Genomic DNA, 19,946 nt, shown 5'->3' on the forward strand with positions numbered 1-19,946 from the left:
AATCTCTTAGTGTAAGAATGTAACCCAAAATAACAGTCACCCCTATTAAGTTTTTTCCCAGACAGATTGTCTAACAGGCAATCTAATACATTATCATCCTTCCTATGATATTATCTTTTAAGCAAATGATTCCCAAAAAACCCTACTTCTTAAAATATTCTACCAGACAGTCAGTATGCCTCTGATTGAACACTTAAATTTACACCATGCATCTCTTCCCAACACTGCCATAACAGCATCTTCTAATATTAGTATGTCTCTTTTACTTCCTCTTTGACTTTTATAGCAGAGCTCAATTGATTCCCTAAGAGTAATTAAACTATTTTACTACTTCCAATCCCTATCCTAACCTAATTAGTTTATTTTACAGAGTGATATGTTTAACCTTTTTAGACGGAACCCCGATAAGTTTTTCCCCTATTCACTATCACTTCTAATGGTCAGTTGTTTCAACTGTTAGCTATTTCCTCTTCTTCTCTAATCGATGCTCTCAGCAATGCACCCCTTCCGGATATTCTCTGCACTCTAGAATATTTAGTGTTCACCTGAAGCACAGATGATCTTCACTTGCTCGTTGATCTTCCTCTGTTTCTTCTTCTCCAATTCTGTGTCTGTCCAGAAACTGACAGGCGATATGGAACATCTGGTCCCCCCTTGGTTGGTACAATTGCCTTTGATATTGTTCAGTTAAAGCTGTAACAGTGATTGTTGATTTGATTCACTCTGATTCTTCATAACCAACACTTCTTTTCTTCTTCTCCACCACCAGTTATAAGTTGTATTTGATAGAGTTTTCTTCGTCCGGTTCTTCTCGTTGTGGACCTATCAGTATTCTTCAAAAGGTTATCTTCTAAGTTCTGTTCTTGAAATATCATCTTCCATCATCTTCTTACTTTTCTTCATCAGAACTCGAATATCTTGTCTCCTTCTTCGTTCAACTTTCATCAGAAATCAAGTCTCCAGTATCCTTCTTCGTTTCTCTCTTGCCAACTTCCTTCTGATCACAGAGTCATATCCACCCATGCATAACCTCTTCATCATCACTCATCTTCATCATCCTCGTCTTCTTTAAGTTCCATCCTCCTTACCTCCCTCTTCTCTTCCAGACATCACATTTCCTTCCTTCTGGAGTTTTGATTCATCTTCATCGTCGTTTCTGCTTGTATTCGTCTTCATCTCTGATGCCATAATCACCCTGCTGGATGATGTCTTTCTGCTCAATCCGTATGTGAGAAAGGTGTACTAACATCTGCCATTAGTCTCTCCTAACACTACCTTAGTTAAATAATTACTATTTTAGTCAATTTTCCCCTATATCAACCCTTTTAAATTCCTTTATTGTGACCTATGTTATTTTAGACTATATAAGTTATATAGACTTCCCCCCTGTATTCTTAATATAACCTAACAACTCCAAATAAATCCAAATAAGTCAATTAAAAATCCTGAATAATTAAAACCAATTTTTATTCCTATATCCTATGTCACCACCTTATCCATTAGTGTTGAGTATATTACCACAGCCCATCAACTGCCAGTAAATGCAAGTTAGTCATCTTCAGACTAAAATACCCCTAAACAAAGCCTTTAACCCCTTGCTCTATTAGCTTTAATTATCATAAATTTACAGAAGAATCCTCAATCCATCCTGGATTCCCAACACATTTGTAATTAAACCCCAGTGATGCACATAGCCTCCAAAATGCAATTTTTAATGAATCAGTTTGCCACGCCTATGCGAAATGGTCACAACATCACATATTCTGTTAGGATGATTTTGTATACTAGCCTGATCCGATCCTCTCGTCTGCCTCGTCACACCTTGTTCGTGACGCACACGTCAGCCCCTTCTCTCTCTCTCTCCTCTCGTTCCATGTTCCTCTCATATTTCAAAAAAACATAGAAACAGACAAGATTTCAACAGTTACTGCAATCACTGAGTATTTCCAACCATTCAATATTCGTTCGTTCTACATTATTCACTGTAAGACTTTAACTCAGGACTAATTATAGATCGGCCAAAAAACGTTTGCTTTCAATCCGTCATTTAATTATTTAATTCAATCTATTATAATCCGTTATCCTATATTTAATTTATAAATTCAATAGGCTACAAAACAAGTTTCATCTTTAACCAATATTCGTGTTAACCTCTCCCTGTGCCTATTTGTTCCGTCGTCTGTGTTCCTCTCCCTGCAGTTTAACCAATGTGTTGTTTTGCAGAATCCCACGCATGCGCAAATATCATTTTAAAATTAAACGCATCCCCATACATTTATTAAATAGATCGCTCCAAACCATTTCATTTAATTTTAATCGTCTTATTTTAATTAATTATACTCCGTCAACATATATTTGATCTATAAATGTACTACATCTCGCCAAACAGTTTCCCGTTCAAATAACAGTTACTTTAACGATTTTAAAAGATTCATGTCCAACTTTCCTCCTCGATAGCTATTACACCCCTGCAACGAAACCCCAAAGACCTCTGACCTTAAGCCACCATTTTGTTTTGGAGGCTCAGCGCCACCTCATGTCGTAGTTTTTAGCCCCGTAAAATCACACGCACATGCGCACAACCCCTTAAGCCCATGCTGACCACACAATAGACCGATAGCATTACGCTACAGCGTCACTATTCTATACGTTATACTCACACAATTACACATAACAGAGCTCACATTTGCGTAGAACTTTCAGTTCCATCACATACAAACAAGTTTAAGAGGCTTTAATCCATCGCAGTGGACCTCTAAGGTTACAGTTATCATGTAGCACACAACACACTTAGCATTTAGCAGTCAGCCATTGCTAACTGCTGCCTACAACATGTAACAAAACCCAGCATTGCGTTCCTTTAATTGAGTACTGTTTCGTTTGCCCTAAATTTATTCTGCCGTGGATATGGCTATTTCAGTGAGCGATCCCCCCCAATGCAACTATCCCGTCGAACAGAAGTTGAGTAAGCCATCCCCAAGAAATGTCCCACCAACCCCCAGTCCCAGACTGAACCTGAACACTCCTAACGCATGTCCAGGATTTTGGCCCACCCTGTTGGTCGCCCCGTTCGTAACGAGGGCTTATCTAAACCTGCAATGCTCTAAAAATGTATACATATCTTGGCCCCGACTGTTCTTGACTTACTATTCAAGCAACACATCTCTATAAACAATTTTTAAAATTTGTATTATGATTAGCCAGACCCCAGTCATCAGCAAAAACACCACCTAAGGCACAGTCATAAGGGTACATTCCTCCAGTGTACACAAGCAGGAACAAAACCAACCACTTAGCTGTGTTTGGTCGGGTCATGACTCCAAACCAAAGTTAGCTTGAGTTAGCTCGGCGACTCCAAATGCAGCAAAGAAGGATTGCATCATCCCTCCTGGCAAGCTCGCCATTATGTCGTATATGATGAATGTTGGTCGTCCTTGCTGATGAACAAAAGGGAGTCTGCTCATACTGAACATTGATCATAAGGTTTATTCAGATCATAAGCTTCAGCATGAGTAACAGGTGACATGACACCAGGAGAGCAGTGTCCTCCAATTCTAATGTCTGCTCTGTCCTATCTTCTTCGTGTACCCCTATTTATAACCAATGCAACAAGATGGCTCCCTCTGCTGGCCAGTTTACAATACACTTCCTGTCTATTATATGTTACATTATACTAACATAACCAACATTCCATTTCGTCATGAAAAACATTTAACAAAGACATAATCTTCAGATACGATAATGGCTTAAGGACAACAAAGGCAAGGTATTGGAGTGGCCATCACAAAGCCCTGACCTCAAACCTATAGAACATTTGTGGGCAGAACTGAAAAAGCATGTGCGATCAAGGAGGCCTACAAACCTGACTCAGTTACACCAGCTCTGTCAGGAGGAATGGGCTAACATTCACCAAACTTATTGTGGGAAGCTTATGGAAGGCTACCCGAAACATTTGACCCAAGTTAAACAATTTAAAGGCAATGCTACCAAATACTAATTGAGTGTATGTAAACGTCTGACCCACTGGTAATGTGATGAAATAAATAAAAACTGAAATAAATCATTCTCACTACTATTATTCTGACATTTCACATTCTTAAAATAAAGTGGTGGTCCTAACTGACCTAAGACAGGGATTGTTTACTAGGCTTAAATGTCAGTTATTGTGAAAAACAGAGTTTAAATGTATTTGGCTAAGGTGTATGTAAACTTCCGACTTCAACTGTAAACTAGACTCGAAATCATTCAGACTTGATTTACCAGTGATGAAATGTAGCAGACCCTGTACTGACAGCTGTCTGGGTTCAGGTCTTGACCGACAAAAAGGTTTATTCGCCTTTCTGACAGTTCTTGAGTCTTATCTCATTGGCATCATCAATGGTGTTTTGTGATTGTTGGGAATCTGTAAACATATTTTTTCCTGTTGTCCCTCATGCCTTGTTAGAGCAGCCAAATACTCCACAGAAAATGACCGTGGTGATGATTGAACTAGTTTTAGGCACTGTTATCATGCAGTTTAGGGCAGCCACTCGGCTGTTGTTGTTGAAAGAATGAATGTGATGTTCTTCCAACATGGCCGCCAGGAGGTGTCTTACGTCAACTGCAAGCCCTCTATAGCAGCAAAGGGGGGACCAACTCCATATTAATGCCCATGATTTTGGAATGAGATGTTCAATGAGCAGGTGTCCACATACTTTGGTCATGTAGTGTATATCCATAGTCAGTAGACAGTTCTTAAAGGTCGTCCCTTACATCACCGAGCAGTGCCCAGGAAATAATTATATCCAATTGTTAGATGCTACCACCCCCCTCCAAATCTAAACCAAACATAAATATACAGTTTAAGTCGGAAATTTACATACACCTTAGCCAAATACATTTAAACTCAGTTTTCCACAATCCTGACATTTAATCCTAGTAAAAAGTCCCTGTCTTAGGTAAGTTAGGATCACCACTTTATTTTAAGAATGTGAAATGTCAGAATAATAGTAGAGAGAATGATTTATTTCAGCTTTTATTTCTTTCATCACTTATTTCTTTCATCACATTCCCAGTGGGTCAGAAGTTTACATACACTCAATTAGTATTTGGTAGCATTACATTTAAATTGTTTAACTTGGGTCAAACATTTCGGGTAGCGTTCTACAAGCTTCCCACAATAAGTTCGGTGAATTTTGGCCCATTCCTCCTGACAGAGCTGGTGTAACTGAGTCAGGTTTGTAGGCCTCCTTGCTCGCACACACTTTTTCAATTCTGCCCACACATTTTCTATAGGATTGAGGTCAGGGCTTTGTGATGGCCACTCCAATACCTTGACTTTGTTGTCCTTAAGCCATTTTGGCACAACTTTTGAAGTATGCTTGGGGTCATTGTCCATTTGGAAGACCCATTTGCAACCAAGCTTTAACTTCCTGACTGATGTCTTGAGATGTTGCTTTAATATATCCACATAATTTTCCTTCCTCATGATGCCATCTATTTTGTGAGGTGCACCAGTCCCTCCTGCAGCAAAGCACCCCCACAGCATGATGCTGCCACCCCCGTGCTTCACGGTTGGGATGGTGTTATTCGGCTTGCAAGCATCCCCTTTTTCCTCCAAACATAACGATGGTCATTATGGCCAAACAGTTCTATTTTTGTTTCATCAGACCAGAGGACATTTTTCCAAAAAGTACGATCTTTGTCACCATGTGCAGTTGCAAACCGTAGTCTGGCTTTTTTATGGCGGTTTTAGAGCAGTGGCTTCTTCCTTGCTGAGCGGCCATTCAGGTTATGTCGATATAGGACTCGTTTTACTGTGGATATAGATACTTTTGTACCTGTTTCCTCCAGCATCTTCACAAGGTCCTTTGCTGTTGTTCTGGAATTGATTTGCACTTTTCGCACCAAAGTACGTTCATCTCTAGGAGACAGAACACATCTCATTCCTGAGCGGTATGACGGCTGCGTGGTCCCATGGTGTTTATACTTGCGTACTATTGTTTGTACAGATGAACGTGGTACCTTCAGGCATTTGGAAATTGCTCCCAAGGATGAACCAAACTTTTTTTTTCTGAGGTCTTGGATGATTTCTTTTGATTTTCCCATGATGTCAAGCAAAGAGGCACTGAGTTTGAAGGTAGTCCTTGAAATACATCCACAGGTACACCTCCAATTGACTCAAATGATGTCAATTAGCCTATCAGAAGCTTCTAAAGCCATGACATCATTTTCTGGAATTTTCCAAGCTGTTTAAAGGCACAGTCAACTTAGTGTATGTAAACTTCTGACCCACTGGAATTGTGGTACAGTGAATTATAAGTGAAATAATCTGTCTCTAAACAATTGCTGGAAAAACTACTTGTTTCATGCAAAAAATATATGTCCTAACCGACTTGCCAAAACTATAGTTTGTTAACAAGAAATTTGTGGAGTGGTTGAAAAACTAGTTTTAATGACTCCAACCTAAGTGCATGTAAACTTCCAACTTTAACTGTAGCAGTAAGCAGCAATGCCGGAGTTCAGCTATGGGCCCAATGTGCCACCATCAGGAAGAATTGATACCTTGTCCTTGGACAAATTACTTCTGTACCTTTTACCACGCTTTCAGTTGGGCTTTCTCCATTCTGATTGATTTATACTGTTCAATTAAACTTCAACCCCTCAAAAAAATTCATAAAGTTCTGCATTTCCTGCACTCGTTTGACATCCTTTCCACACTGTCACGTAGGGCTGTACGATATGGGCAAAATAATCGAGGCCTTATTCTTTACCAAATATTGCAATTGCATTTTGACTTGCGATTTAGATCCAAACACTTGGGTGAACTGTTGGAATCATGGAATTAAATGATTATTCTAATTCTATAGTTAGAATATAATAGTGGGCACTTTGAATACAGTGTTGTTTGACAATGACATGACAATGAATGAAAAAGCCAGGGAGGAGTTATTGTGACAGGGTAGGAATCAAAGTGTTGGTCAGTGTTTCCTAGGCACCTTGTAATCTTTGGCTACATTAAATGTTTTCTCTTAGCAACTTCATCTAGGGTTCCTTGGAGGTCGGAAATGGCAGCGAGTAGTGCGGACGAAATGAAGGAAATTTAGAAAAAGTTGGTGAAACAACAGCTGTGCTGGAATGTTTCAGCATCAACAGCCATTTTGGTAAATCTAAATCTTGATTTTTTAGCATATTGTATTATACTGAAACATGTTTGTTTTTAAATGTCTATTTTTAATAAACCCTGTTTGATTAATATGTATCAAGTCTGGTAAGACTTTTGCCATGCTGTTGCTTATCAGTTTTGTTATTATTTTAATGTTACAATTTAATAAACATATATGTCTGTAATCTGCGGGGGACTCTCCAGATTTTCCTGGTTTTAATATAACTGAGAACTGTTTGAAACATGGAACTAGGAAGCACTGAATTGAGTGACATGTGTGTTGTCATTTGAGTAAATAGGGGTGCTACTTTGTTCCAGAATGTTGAAAAACATTATATGGGAAAGCCGTCCATACCTGGTGCTTTTCTCCACGCGAATGTTTTAAGTGTCTAATATATTTTTGCTTCAGGATTTTTCAGTCCAAGTAGGCTGTAGGATCAATTCAACTGTTGTTTAATTCTGATTTATACAGTGCATTCAGAAAGTATTCAGACCACATTATGTTACTTTACAGCCTTATTCTAAAATGGATTTTTTTTAAAGAATCCTCATCACTCTACACACAATACCCCATAATGACAAAACGAAAACAGGTTTTTATAAATTTTTGCAAATGTATTAAAAAACAACAGATACCTTATTGACATAAGTATTCAGACCTTTTACTTTGAGACTCGAAATTGAGCTCAGGTGCACCCTGTTTCCATTGATCATCCTTGAGCTGTTTCTACAACTTGATTGGAGTCCACCTGTGGTCAATTCAATTGATTGGACATGATTTGGAAAGGCACACACCTATCTATATAAGGTCCCACAGGTGACAGTGCATGTCAGAGCAAAATCCAAGCCGTGAGGTCGAAGGAATTCTCCATAGAGCTCTGAGACAGGATTGTGTCAGGGCACAGATCTGGGGAAGGTTACCAAAAAATGTCTGCAGCATTGAAGGTCCCCAAGAACACAGTGGCCTCCATCATTCTTAAATGGAAGAAGTTTGGAACCACCAAGACTCTTCCTAGAGCTGGCTGCTCGGCCAAACTGAACTATCGGCGGAGAAGGGCCTTGGTCAGGGAGATGACCAAACAAAAACCCAATGGTCACTCTGACAGAGCTCCAGAGTTCCTCTGTGGAGATGGGAGAACCTTCCAGAAGGACAACCATCTCTGCAGCAGTCCAGAAATCAGGCCTTTATGGTAGAGTGGCCAGACGGAAGCCACTCCTCAGTAAAAGGCACATGAAAGCCCGCTTGGAGTTTGCCAAAAGGCACCTAAAGGACTCAGACCATGAGAAACAAGATTCTCTGGTCTGATGAAACCAAGATTGGCCTGAATGCCAAGCGTCACGTCTGGAGGAAACCTGGCACCATCCCTACGGTGAAGCATGGTGGTGGCAGTATCATGCTTTGAGGATGTTTTTCAGCGGCAGGGACTGGGAGACCAGTCAGGATTGAGGAAAAGATGAAAGCAGCAAAGTACAGAGATTCTTGATGAAAACCTGCTCCAGAGCACTCAGGACCTCAGACTGCGGCGAAGGTTCACCTTCCAACAGGACAACAACCCTAAGCACACAGCCAAGACAAAGCAGGAGTGGCTTCGGGACAAGTCCTTGAGTGGCCCGGCTAGAGCCCAGACTTGAACCCGATCGAACATCTCTGGAGAGACCTGAAAATAGCTGTGCAGAGACGCTCCCCATCCAATCTGACTGAACATGAGACGATCTGCAGAGAAGAATGGGAGAAACTCCCCAAATACAAGTGTGCCAAGCTTGTAGCGCCATATCAAAGAAGATTTGAGGCTGTAATCGCTGCCAAAGGTGCTTCAACAAAGTACTGAGTAAAGGGTCTGAATACTTATGTAAATGTTAATATTTTTAAGAAATTGCCAAACATTTCTAAAAAACAGTTTTTGCTTTGTCATTATGGGGTATTGTGTGTAGATTGATGAGAAAAACAACAACAATTTAATAAATTTTAGAATAAGGCTGTAACGTAATAATGTAATTGTAATTGTAATAATGTAACAAAATGTGGAAAAAGTCAAGGGGTCTGAATACTTTCCGAATGCACTGTAGATTTTCATAGATGCTTTTAAAATTCTCATTACTGGCGTTGTTGTTTCTAATAAAAACATTTGTATCCTTATATTAAAATTTTTTAATTGGTTTGGTGTGTATTCATTTTGTGAGGGCTGCGAGTTGTTTACCAGTTTTATTTGCCATTAAATAGTGTACTTTATTTGAATTTAACCTGTAGTTGTAGGCTCTATTCAAATGTAAAATATAATATTCTGACATTTGATTTTCCTCTTTACCTTTACCTTTTTTATGGGCTTTTTCTAAGATAGTGATTTATTTTTCTAAAATGTCTAGCTCAGATTTGACTTTAGCCAAATATGAGATTATCATTCCCCTCATGTACGCCTCTGTCTAAATTTGTAATGGTAAAGGTTAGTTTTTTTTGTTTACGTATTTAATATATTTCAGGTCTTGAAGATGTGCTCTGTTCATTCTCCATATTCTGCTAAGTGTATTTTCTGTTGGTGTAGTTAAGCATGATACAGGAGAATGATCCGATATCACAATAGCTAGGTTTTCATCCAATCGGTGACAGATTTTCATGCAAATATTCTAAAATGCACATTTTCCCACCAGAGATGTTTCCATCAAATTCACTTGTTGCGGATAAAAGGCTGTGCGTGATGACATAGTGCATGTGCCCACTCTGGTCTTGGCATGTGCGCATTTCTGCCCTGCTAGAGCTTCACAAGCCTAAGATCACCATGCGCAATGCCAATCGTTGGCTGGAGTGGTGTAAACTTGGAAATGCGTTCTCTGGAGTGATGAATCACGCTTCACCACCTGGCAGTCCGACGGACAAATCTGGGTTTGGCGGATGCCTGGAGAACGCTACCTGCCCCAATGCATAGTGCCAACTGTTTGGTGGAGGAGGAATAATGGTCTGGGGCTGTTGTTCATGGTTCGGGCTAGGCCCCTTAGTTCCAGTGAAGGGAAATCTTAACGCTACAGCATACAATGACATTCTAGACGATTCTGTGCTTCCAACTTTGTGGCAACAGTTTGGGGAAGGCCCTTTTCTGTTTCAGCATGACAATGCCCCCATGCACAAAGTGAGGTCCATACAGAAATGGTTTGTTGAGATCGTTGTGGAAGAACTTGACTGGTCTGCACAGAGCCCTGACCTCAACCCCATCGAACACCTTTGGGGTGAATTGGAACGCAGACTGCGAGCCAGGCCTAATCTCCCAACATCAGTACCCGACCTCACTAATGCTCTTGTGGCTGAATGGAAGCAAGTCCCCGCAGCAATGTTCCAACATCTAGTGGAAAGCTTTCCCAGAAGAGTGGAGGCTGTTAGAGCAGCAAAGGGGTGACCAACTCCATATTAATGCCCATGATTTTGGAATGAGATGTTCGATGAGCTGGTGTCCACATACTTTTGGTCATGTAGTGTATCATTGCGTGACTAAGTTTACTTTGATATGATGGTTATTATATCAATATTTGCGCATAAAAGCATTTCCACACTCATTTACATTTACTTACATAATTAATTTTAACAACACAAAAAGATTGCACCTTGTCTAGCATATTTGGTTTTATCGACATTTGGAAAGTTTACCGACAAATTTGCTGTTTCCATCAGGCCCGTTGTGACATGAACTTTACTTTCATAAAAATGTTGAATGAAACCTGGTTTATGTCATGGATTTTTGAACGAAGTATATTGTTGAGTGTGTTATTCTTGAATAGCTTTTCTTACTTAGAGAAAAATAGGAGTCGTCTTTTGTAGTTGGAAAACTAATCTCCAGGTGTCCTGTAAATTATTTGTAGAGATGACAGCTTTGCTGCTGAACCGCTAATGAAAGTAATTTTAATAAACTTGTATGACCCAGGGAAAGAGCCTTTGCTTTTTGGAACTCTCCTAGCTGTGCCTTTGGAGGAACTGAAGCAATCACACTTATAGTTTTTTGTTTTGAACACTGCCCTGCTTCCCCACCATTACTATTTACGCAATCCAAAAAATGGCCCATTACAAATCACAAACTGGATCAGGTGGGCATCATTTGAAAGCTCATTCTATTGCCAACTTGACTAGCTAATTTATAAAATGTGACCTTACAGTATAGGCTTTCACATGGCACTCTAGAGAAACACATTGTAATGTTGGAATGGAGTCATGACTGCATTCAGGTGCGTCTTATGCTGCAAATTTTCTTCACACTATGGCAAACGGGCTTATTCTGTTCAGAATAACATTGATACTGTAAATTACTTGAGTTTTATAATATGGAAATGTGAAGTGCACATTTGGACTCACGGGTTTGTGGTTTGCTTGCTTGACATCAAAGCAGTATTTATTATAATCCTCAACGTCTAATCTTTCAAAACAAAGAATCCTCTTGATTTACAGCATTCCCCTCTCTCAGACAACAAAAAATATGCAAAAGTAGTCAATTTATCGGGTGGGATGATGGCATCTTCTTGTTGCGCATTATGATCACTTTAGAACTTCTGTCAGTTAAATCCTATACATCGCTGTAAAGCGGGCACCGTGAGATGTAATGTATAGCATGTTACTGTACAGCCACTGTGTTCCAATTTAGGCACTTATCTGTAACTAAATGTGCCATTTTCATACCGTATATGTGCTGTTAGTTTAAATGGTAAAGGACTTTAATGTCTTATAGCCTACAAAGTAACAATGTACACATTACATTTACCAGATACTCTTATCCAGAGTGACTTACAGTAAGTAGTGAGTGCATACATTTTCGTACTGGTCTCCAGTGGGAATCGAACCCACAACCCTGGCGTTTTAAGCGCCATGCTCTACCAACTGAGCCAAACTTAAAGATTCAATGCAACCGTTTTTATCTCAATATCAAATAATTAGCTTCTAAGCAAAGCGCAATTTCTCAAGCAAGAATGTTGATAGGACTGTCTGGGAGTGGTCTGACTGGGGATGGGATAACTGTTATTGGGAGAGAGGTTAGGAACTCTTTCTTATTGATCTATTAACTGATTTACCACCTGGTGATGTCACCAGGCAGGCCAAAACCCCATCCCACCAAAACAGGCTGAAATTTCAGGCGGTCATTTCAAACAGCTCTTACACTAAAAGGGCATTATCATAATTTTCACAATTTCACAGTATTATTCCAACCTCATCTTGTGGAAATATACATAAAACACAGGAAAATCACTTAGCCTTTAAAATGTATCCTATACGCACTAGGTTATTTATCTATTAGGTCTAATAAATGCATAGCAGCCAAGTGTTTTTATTAGCCTACAAAGCACTACAGCTACTCCGTGATGATGCACTCTGCTCTTTTATTGAGGGATCTAGTCTAGATTAAACCTCACAGGAAGACAGTTGTATCATGTGGAGGTTTCATTCAGGTCTCTCTGTTTAAATAAACAATGTTTGTTTTTGGCAGGAGAAAGACGAGACATGGAGGAACCAGAGCCAGAGACGTCCAAACCAGCAAGACGACACCACTGCTCACACTGCGGAAAGAGTTTTACCAAGTTAGGGAACCTAAAAATTCATAAGAAAATACACTCTGAAGAGAAACCTTACCACTGCTCCCAATGTGGCAAGAGTTTTACCCAGTTAGGGAACCTAAAAATTCATAAGAGAATACACTCTGGAGAGAAGCCTTACCACTGCTGCCAGTGTGGGAAGAGTTTTACCCAGTTAGGGAACCTAAAAATACACGAGAGAATACATTCTGGAGAGAAGCCTTACAAATGCTCCCAGTGTGAAAAGAGTTTCAGCCACTTACGGAGCCTGAAAATACATGACAGAATACACACAGGAGAGAAGCCTCACCACTGCTCCCTGTGCGAAAAGAGTTTTGCCAATCTAGAAAACCTAAAATCACATGAGAGAATACACACAGGAAAGAAGAATCATCACTGCTCCCAGTGTGGAAAGAGTTTTACTCAGTTAGGGGACCTGAAAAGACATGAGAAGACACACACAGGAGTTAAGCCTTACCGATGCTCCCAGTGTGAAAATAGTTTTAGCCACTTACAGAGCTTGAAAATGCATGAGAGAATACACACAGGAAATAAGCCTCACCACTGCTCCCAGTGTGGAAAGAGTTTTACCCATCTAGGAAACCTGAAAACACATGAGAGGACACACACAGGAGAGAAGCCTTTCCACTGCTACATGTGTGGAAAGAGTTTTACCAAGTTAGGGAACCTGAAAAGTCATAAGAGAATACACAAAGGAGAGAAACCTCACCACTGCGCCCATTGTGGAAAGAGTTTTACCCAGTTAGGGAACCTGAAAACACATGAGAGGACACATACAGGAGATAAGCCTTTCCACTGTTCCCTGTGTGGAAAGTGTTTTACCCAGTTAGGGGACCTGAAAAGACATAAGAGGACACACACAGGAGAGAAACCTCATCACTGCTCCAAGTGTGGAAATAGTTTTACCCATCCAGGAAACCTGAAATCACACGAGAGGACGCACACAGGGGAGAAGCCGTACCACTGTTCCCACTGTGGACTGAAATTTACCTGGTTAAGGCAACTGAAAGACCATGAAAGAATACACACCTGAGAGAAACGTTATCAATGCTCCCAGTGTGGAATGATCTTTACCCAGTTAGGGCACCTGAAAAGATCAAGAGGTAATGCACACCGGGAAAATGCCTTACCACTGCTCCCAGTGTGTAACTAAATATATTACATCACATGAGAGAACACAGTGAACCCGTTTACATGCACGCCAATATCCCGTTATTATTCAACAGGTGGTTCTAATCCTGAATGCTGATTGGTTAAAACCGCATTCAAGCCGATGTCTAGTCCACAAGTTACCACCGGCTAAATCTATGACGTTAAAATGCCTATTTACTCTGTTCCATCTGACTGCGCAATCCACTGTCTCATCAGCCCAGCAAAGCAATTTATAAACTTCATCTCCACTATAAAAAGCATCTAGACATTATCTCACATTTCCTTTAGACTAACATTTTGTTTTCAACAGCGGAGATTTGTATAAACCTTGCTGTCTGTCTCTCCGACATTTGCAACATTGTTTAAATATTCTAATTGGATCTCCAGCTGTCCCATAGTAATGAACGTGTAGGGGTCGGGACGAGACAGACAGCCAGGCAGCGTTTCTCAGCCACTCAAAATCATGAATCAGCTGGCATCATTTCTGAACAACAGTGTCCTGACGAGTGAGCACATTTTCTATGCCAGGCGAAATCGCGCCTCATTAGCAAGATTGTTAAGGATGTATCCAAATACAATGCATTCGGAAAGTATTCAGACTCCATTTTTTCCACATTTTGTTATGTTACAGCCTTATTCTAAAATGGATTAAATCAGTTTTTTTTTACTCATGAATCTACACACAATACCCCATAATGACAAAGCAAGAACAGGTTTTTAGAAACGTTTATAAGTATTCAGACCCTTTACTCAGTACTTATTTGGTAAAAGACCAAGTCCTTTTCAAGAACTTTGAAAGTTTCTTCAAGTGCAGTCGCAAAAACCATCAAGCGCTATGATGAAACTGGCTCTCATGAGGACCGCCACAGGAATGGAAGACCCAGAGTTACCTCTGCTGCAGAGGATAAGTTCGAGTGACCAGCCTCAGAAATTGCAGCCCAAATAAATGCTTCACAGAGTTCAAGTAACAGACACATATCAACATCAACTGTTCAGAGGAGACTGTGTGAATCAGGCCTTCATGGTAGAATTGCTGCAAAGAAACCACTACTAAAGGACACCAATAAGAAGAAGAGACTTGCTTGGGCCAAGAAACACGAGCAATGGACATTAGACCGGTGGAAATTTGTCCTTTAGTCTGGAGTCTAAATTGGAGATTTTTGGTTCCAACCGCCGTGTCTTTGTGAGACGCGGTGTGAGTGAATGGATGATCTCTGCATGTGTATTTCCCACCGTAAAGCATGGAGGAGGAGGTGTTATGGTGTAGGGGTTTGCAGCTTTGCTGGTGACACTGCCTGTGATTTATTTAGAATTCAAGGCACACATAACCAGCATGGCTACTACAGCATTCTGCAGCGATACGCCATCCCATCTGGTTTGGGCTAAGTGGGACTATAATTTGTTCTTCAATAGGACAATGACCCAACACACATCCAGGCTGTGTAAGGGCTATTTTACCAAGAAGGAGAGTGATGGAGTGCTGCATCAGATGACCTGGCCTCCACAATCCCCCGACCTCAACCAAATTGAGATGGTTTGGGATGAGTCGGACTGCAGAGTGAAGGAAAAGCAGCCAACAACTGCTCAGCATATGTGTGAACTCCTTCAAGACTGTTGGAAAAGCATTCCAGGTGAGGCTGGTTGAGAGAATGCCAACAGTGTGCAAAGCTGTCATCAAGGCAAAGGGTGGCTATTTGAAGAATCTCAAATATAAAATATATTTTGATTTGTTTAACACTTATTTTGGTTTCTACATGATTCCATATGTGTTATTTCATAGTTTTGATGTCTTCACTATTATTCTACAATGTAGAAAATAGTAAAAATAAAGAAAAACCCTTGAATGAGTAGGTGTTTTAAAACTTTTGACCGGTTGTGTATGTCAATCATTATTTGAATATGTTGGTATCCGGTTGTATAAAAGTGATAATGCCCTCGAAGCCGGTGTTTGGAGGATCAATTGGCACAGTTTGCCGGCCCTCGATTTCCTCTCGGGCCTAACAACACCCATGCCAAAATATCCTCCAAACACCTGCTTCTCGGGCATTATCACTTAATTATTCGAGATACTCAAATATTCTGTTTTTGAGTTGACGCATATAAACATCATGTCTCATTTACAATAACCCGAAAAAGCTTGTATCGCTGTTATGAGAAACCAGGAGAAGATGTCTGGAATATGCTGATCTTCGTGGGGATACTGTGGCATGTAAACATCTTATCCTCTTGTGCATATAATGGGTGTTGTGCAGTCTATGATGTTGTGTGATGTTGTTTTCATCTGATTGTCAAACAAATCAATTCAAAAAGTAGGCTACCTGTGCAGTTCGATCCACCATAATAATTCCATAATAATTTATTACATTTCTCTGTTCTGGTCTGCTGAGTCAGAGGATCAAAGTTCTAGGGCTATGAAGACTTGTCTCTCAGACTGGACCAGTGGACCAGCCACCTACCATAAATCTAAGCAGAATGAGGAGCTGGACACCTGGGTGGTCTCTCTTTCCCTCTTTTCTCTCCCTTGCCTTTCTCCCTCTCCCATTCCTTTCACATCACCATACCTCTCCACAAAGCATACTCTATTATATAAACCCTGATAAAAAGCCATAAACAGTATTCTGTCTCTCTCTCTTTAGCACACTCGTTTTCTGCCTCCTTTCTTTTCGGGGCCAGTTCTCCCTTCTATTGAGACTCTGAGGTCCTCTAAATCCATTTCAAAACTAATAAACAATTGTCAAGTGAGAGGGAAAGCAGAGAGAGCATTGGCCTAAGTGTAATTTATTTGCTGATAATCCGTACTGGACCATATAGCATACTGGCTACTTTCACCCCTAATTTAGACAAGTTTCTGCTTATAATTCCTGACATTTGGTAGGCCATATTATAATTTTGGACATTTGGTAGGCCATTTGTTTGTCAACTATAGTTAGATACATGCAGCTTATCTTCTGACATAACTTGTTGCCCCCGAAGACTAAATAAAGTAGTGCTCACCAGAATGTCTTACATCAATAGAATGAATGCATTAATCTAGTTAACATATGTAAACTTGTCTGTTTCGTTTAGGGACCGGGAGAAAACGCAATAACTCCAAAACAATGGAAAGATTGGTCCTGTGCAAAATGTCCAATGTCATCAATTTGACCGGTTTTAATTAAGGAAATGAAAAGCTGAGAAAACGATTAAATAAGACTTATAATCATCTTGGGCACATATTGTATGTGGTTGAAATACTGTCTGCTTGCATAACAGTGTCAAAGATAACACATTACATGCGCCTTCACATTTTCTCAAGAGATGTTGAAAGAAATAAATCATATTTCTCCACTCCTGTTCCCGAGACAAAATGTAAATTTATTGTATCATTTTACTGCAAGAAATGCATAATTCTGCAGGATATTATATTACGCTACATGTGAGCGTTTATAGGCCTACAGTCAGCGTCCATATTTCAGTTACTATTCCATTTAACCCACATGAACTTCAATTAGGAATATTTTGTTTATTCATGGATACAGGGATACTCGTGAACTGGATATCAAAAGGTGCAGGTAAACAGCTTGTCCCAAATAAGACCTTAAGCGGGATATGAGCTACTATCCAGAATACTGTCCACATGTAAACTGTGTCTTTTTGACTGAGAAGGTGTTTTTGTTAATACCACAAGAAATGAATTTTGCAAAGTGTACAAAAAAATACATTATTATTTTAAAACATGAATTGAATATGTAGTATATAGAGTGTCAGTTTCAATGTATACCCTCTGTGATTAAATAATACTTTTCAAACTGGCTTTGTGCATTTTCTGTGTGTGTGTGTGTGCAGGTGCGTGTGCGTGTGTTTAACTGCATGTGTCATTCTTTGAGCACTACAGATAAATCCATTGCTATTTACATAAGTATTCAGACCCTTTACTCAGTATTTTGTTGAAGCACCTTTGGCAGCGATTAGAGCCTCAAGTCTTCTTGGGTAGGACGCTACAAGCTTGGCAAACCTGTATTTGGGGAGTTTCTCCCATTATTCTCCAGAGATTCTCTCAAGCTCTGTCAGGTTGGATGGGGAGCGTCGCTGCACAGCTATTTTCAGGTCTCTCCAGAGATGTTAGATCGGGTTCAAGTCTGGGCTCTGGCTTGGCCACTCAAGGACATTCAGAGACTTGTCCCGAAGCCACTTCCACGTTGTCTTGGCTGTGTGCTTAGGGTCGTTGTCCTATTGGAAGGTGAACCTTTTCCCCAGTCAGATGTCTTGAGCGCTCTGGAGCAGGTTCTCATCAAGGATCTCTCTGTACTTTGCTCCGTTCATCTTTCCCTCGATCCTGACTAGTCTCCCAGTTCCCATAGCATGATGCTGTCAGAACCATGCTTCACCAAATGGATGGTGTCAGGTTTCCTCCAGACGTGCCGCTTGGCAATCAGGCCAAAGAGTTCAATCTTGGTTTCATCAGACCAGAGAATCTTGTTTCTCCTGGTCTGAGTCCTTTAGGTGCCTTTTGGCAAACTCCAAGCGGGCTGTCATGTGCCTTTTACTGAGGAGTGACTTCCGCCTGGCCACTCTACCATAAAGGCCTGATTGGTGGAGTGCTGCAGAGATGATTGTCCTTCTGGAAGGTTCTCCTATCTCCACAGAGGAACTCTGGAGCTCTGTCAGAGTGACCATCGGGTTCTTGGTCACCTCCCTGACCATGACCCTTCTCCCCCGATTGTTCAGTTTGGCCGGGCGGCCAGCTCTAGGAAGAGTCTTGGTGGTTCCAAACTTCTTCCATCTAAGAATGATGGAGTACACTGTGTTCTCGGGACCTTCAATGCTGCAGAAATGTTTGAGTACCCTTCCCAAGATCTGTTTCTCGACACAATCCTGTCTCTGAGCTTTACGGAAAATTCCTTAAACCTCATGGCTTGGTTTTTGCTCTGACATTCACTGTCAGCTGTGGGGCCTTATATAGACAGGTGTGTGCCTTTCCTAATCATGTCCAATCAATTGCATTTACCACAGGTGGACTCGAATCAAGTTGTAGAAACATCTCAAGGATGATCAATGAAAACAGGATGCACCTGAGCTCAATTTCGAGTCTCATAGCAAAGGGTTTGAATACTTATGTAAATAAGGTATTTCTTTTTTCTTATTATTTTTTTTGCTTTGTCGTTATGGGGTATTGTGTGTAGATTGATGAGGACATTTTTACAAAATTCTGTTTTAGAATAAGGCTGTAATGTAGCAAAATGTGGAAAAAGGGAAGGGGTCTGAATACTTTCCAAATGCACTGTATATCCTGGCGTTAGTGGTGGAGAGCCGACTCCAAAAGAGTCGATTCTTTGACCACCGAGAGTCGGATTCGACTCCGGGATTCGCCCTCCCCTCCCTAAAAAAATGAATACATTGAAGTATAGACTACCGATCGCTGTCCATGGTATTGAAATTGCGACATATCTATGATAGGCTTTCTGTGGAGCTTTGCTTTAGCTAATGGATAAATGTTTATTTGTAGGCCTATTTGGTCGTCATTTTCTCATATTAAGCCTAACATTTCACAAAGCTATACACCAGGGGTGTCAAACGTACGGCCCGCGGGCCGGATCAGGCCCGCAAACGGGTTTAATCCGGCCCGCGAGAAGATTTTTTTTTTTTGTAAAGTATAAAAATGCGCTGCAATTTTTCAATAAAATAAACTGCTGTTCCAATTGCGTCCACTGGATGGCGCAATAGCAATTGTGTTAAGCAAGCAAATTGTTTATACCGGGGCAGAGCAAGTAGGTCAAGCACGTGCAGCCAATGAGCTACTTTGTTTTGCCCGCGATATTTATTACGGCTTCTACTTTTAACATTATGTGCTTTGGCACCCTCATTGCCCCAATATGTCTCTGTCAAAAAAGAGAAAAGTGGACGCAGAGTGCAGAGTGTTCCAAGAAAAATGGTCATCCTATTTATTCACGGAATTGAATGGGAAAGCTGTATGTTTGGTGTGTTCAGAGCATGTTGCAGTGCTGAAAGAATATAACCTTCGTCGCCACTATGTGAGTCTTCATGCCGACAAATATGACAACTTTCAAGGACAGCGGAGATGAGAGAAGGTGAATGAACTGTTGGCGGG

General features: G+C 40.6%; 1 protein-coding gene across 1 annotated transcript in view; it reads left to right on the forward strand.

Moving 5' to 3' along the window:
• The window catches only part of LOC311133224 (uncharacterized protein), a gene marked incomplete at its 3' end in the record, with an annotated part of 46,790 nt that extends 32,848 nt beyond the window's left edge, over window positions 1-13,942 (forward strand). The window contains exons 2-3 of the mRNA XM_084166711.1: window positions 12,601-12,691; window positions 13,933-13,942. Coding sequence (XP_084022837.1) covers window positions 12,601-12,691; window positions 13,933-13,942 — 101 coding nt within the window. The remainder of the gene's footprint in view (window positions 1-12,600; window positions 12,692-13,932) is intronic.
• Window positions 13,943-19,946: the final 6,004 nt, after the last annotated feature.

The sequence above is a fragment of the Coregonus lavaretus genome (assembly GCF_964263955.1).
Source record: "Coregonus lavaretus genome assembly, chromosome: 1".
Lineage (NCBI taxonomy): Eukaryota > Metazoa > Chordata > Actinopteri > Salmoniformes > Salmonidae > Coregonus > Coregonus lavaretus.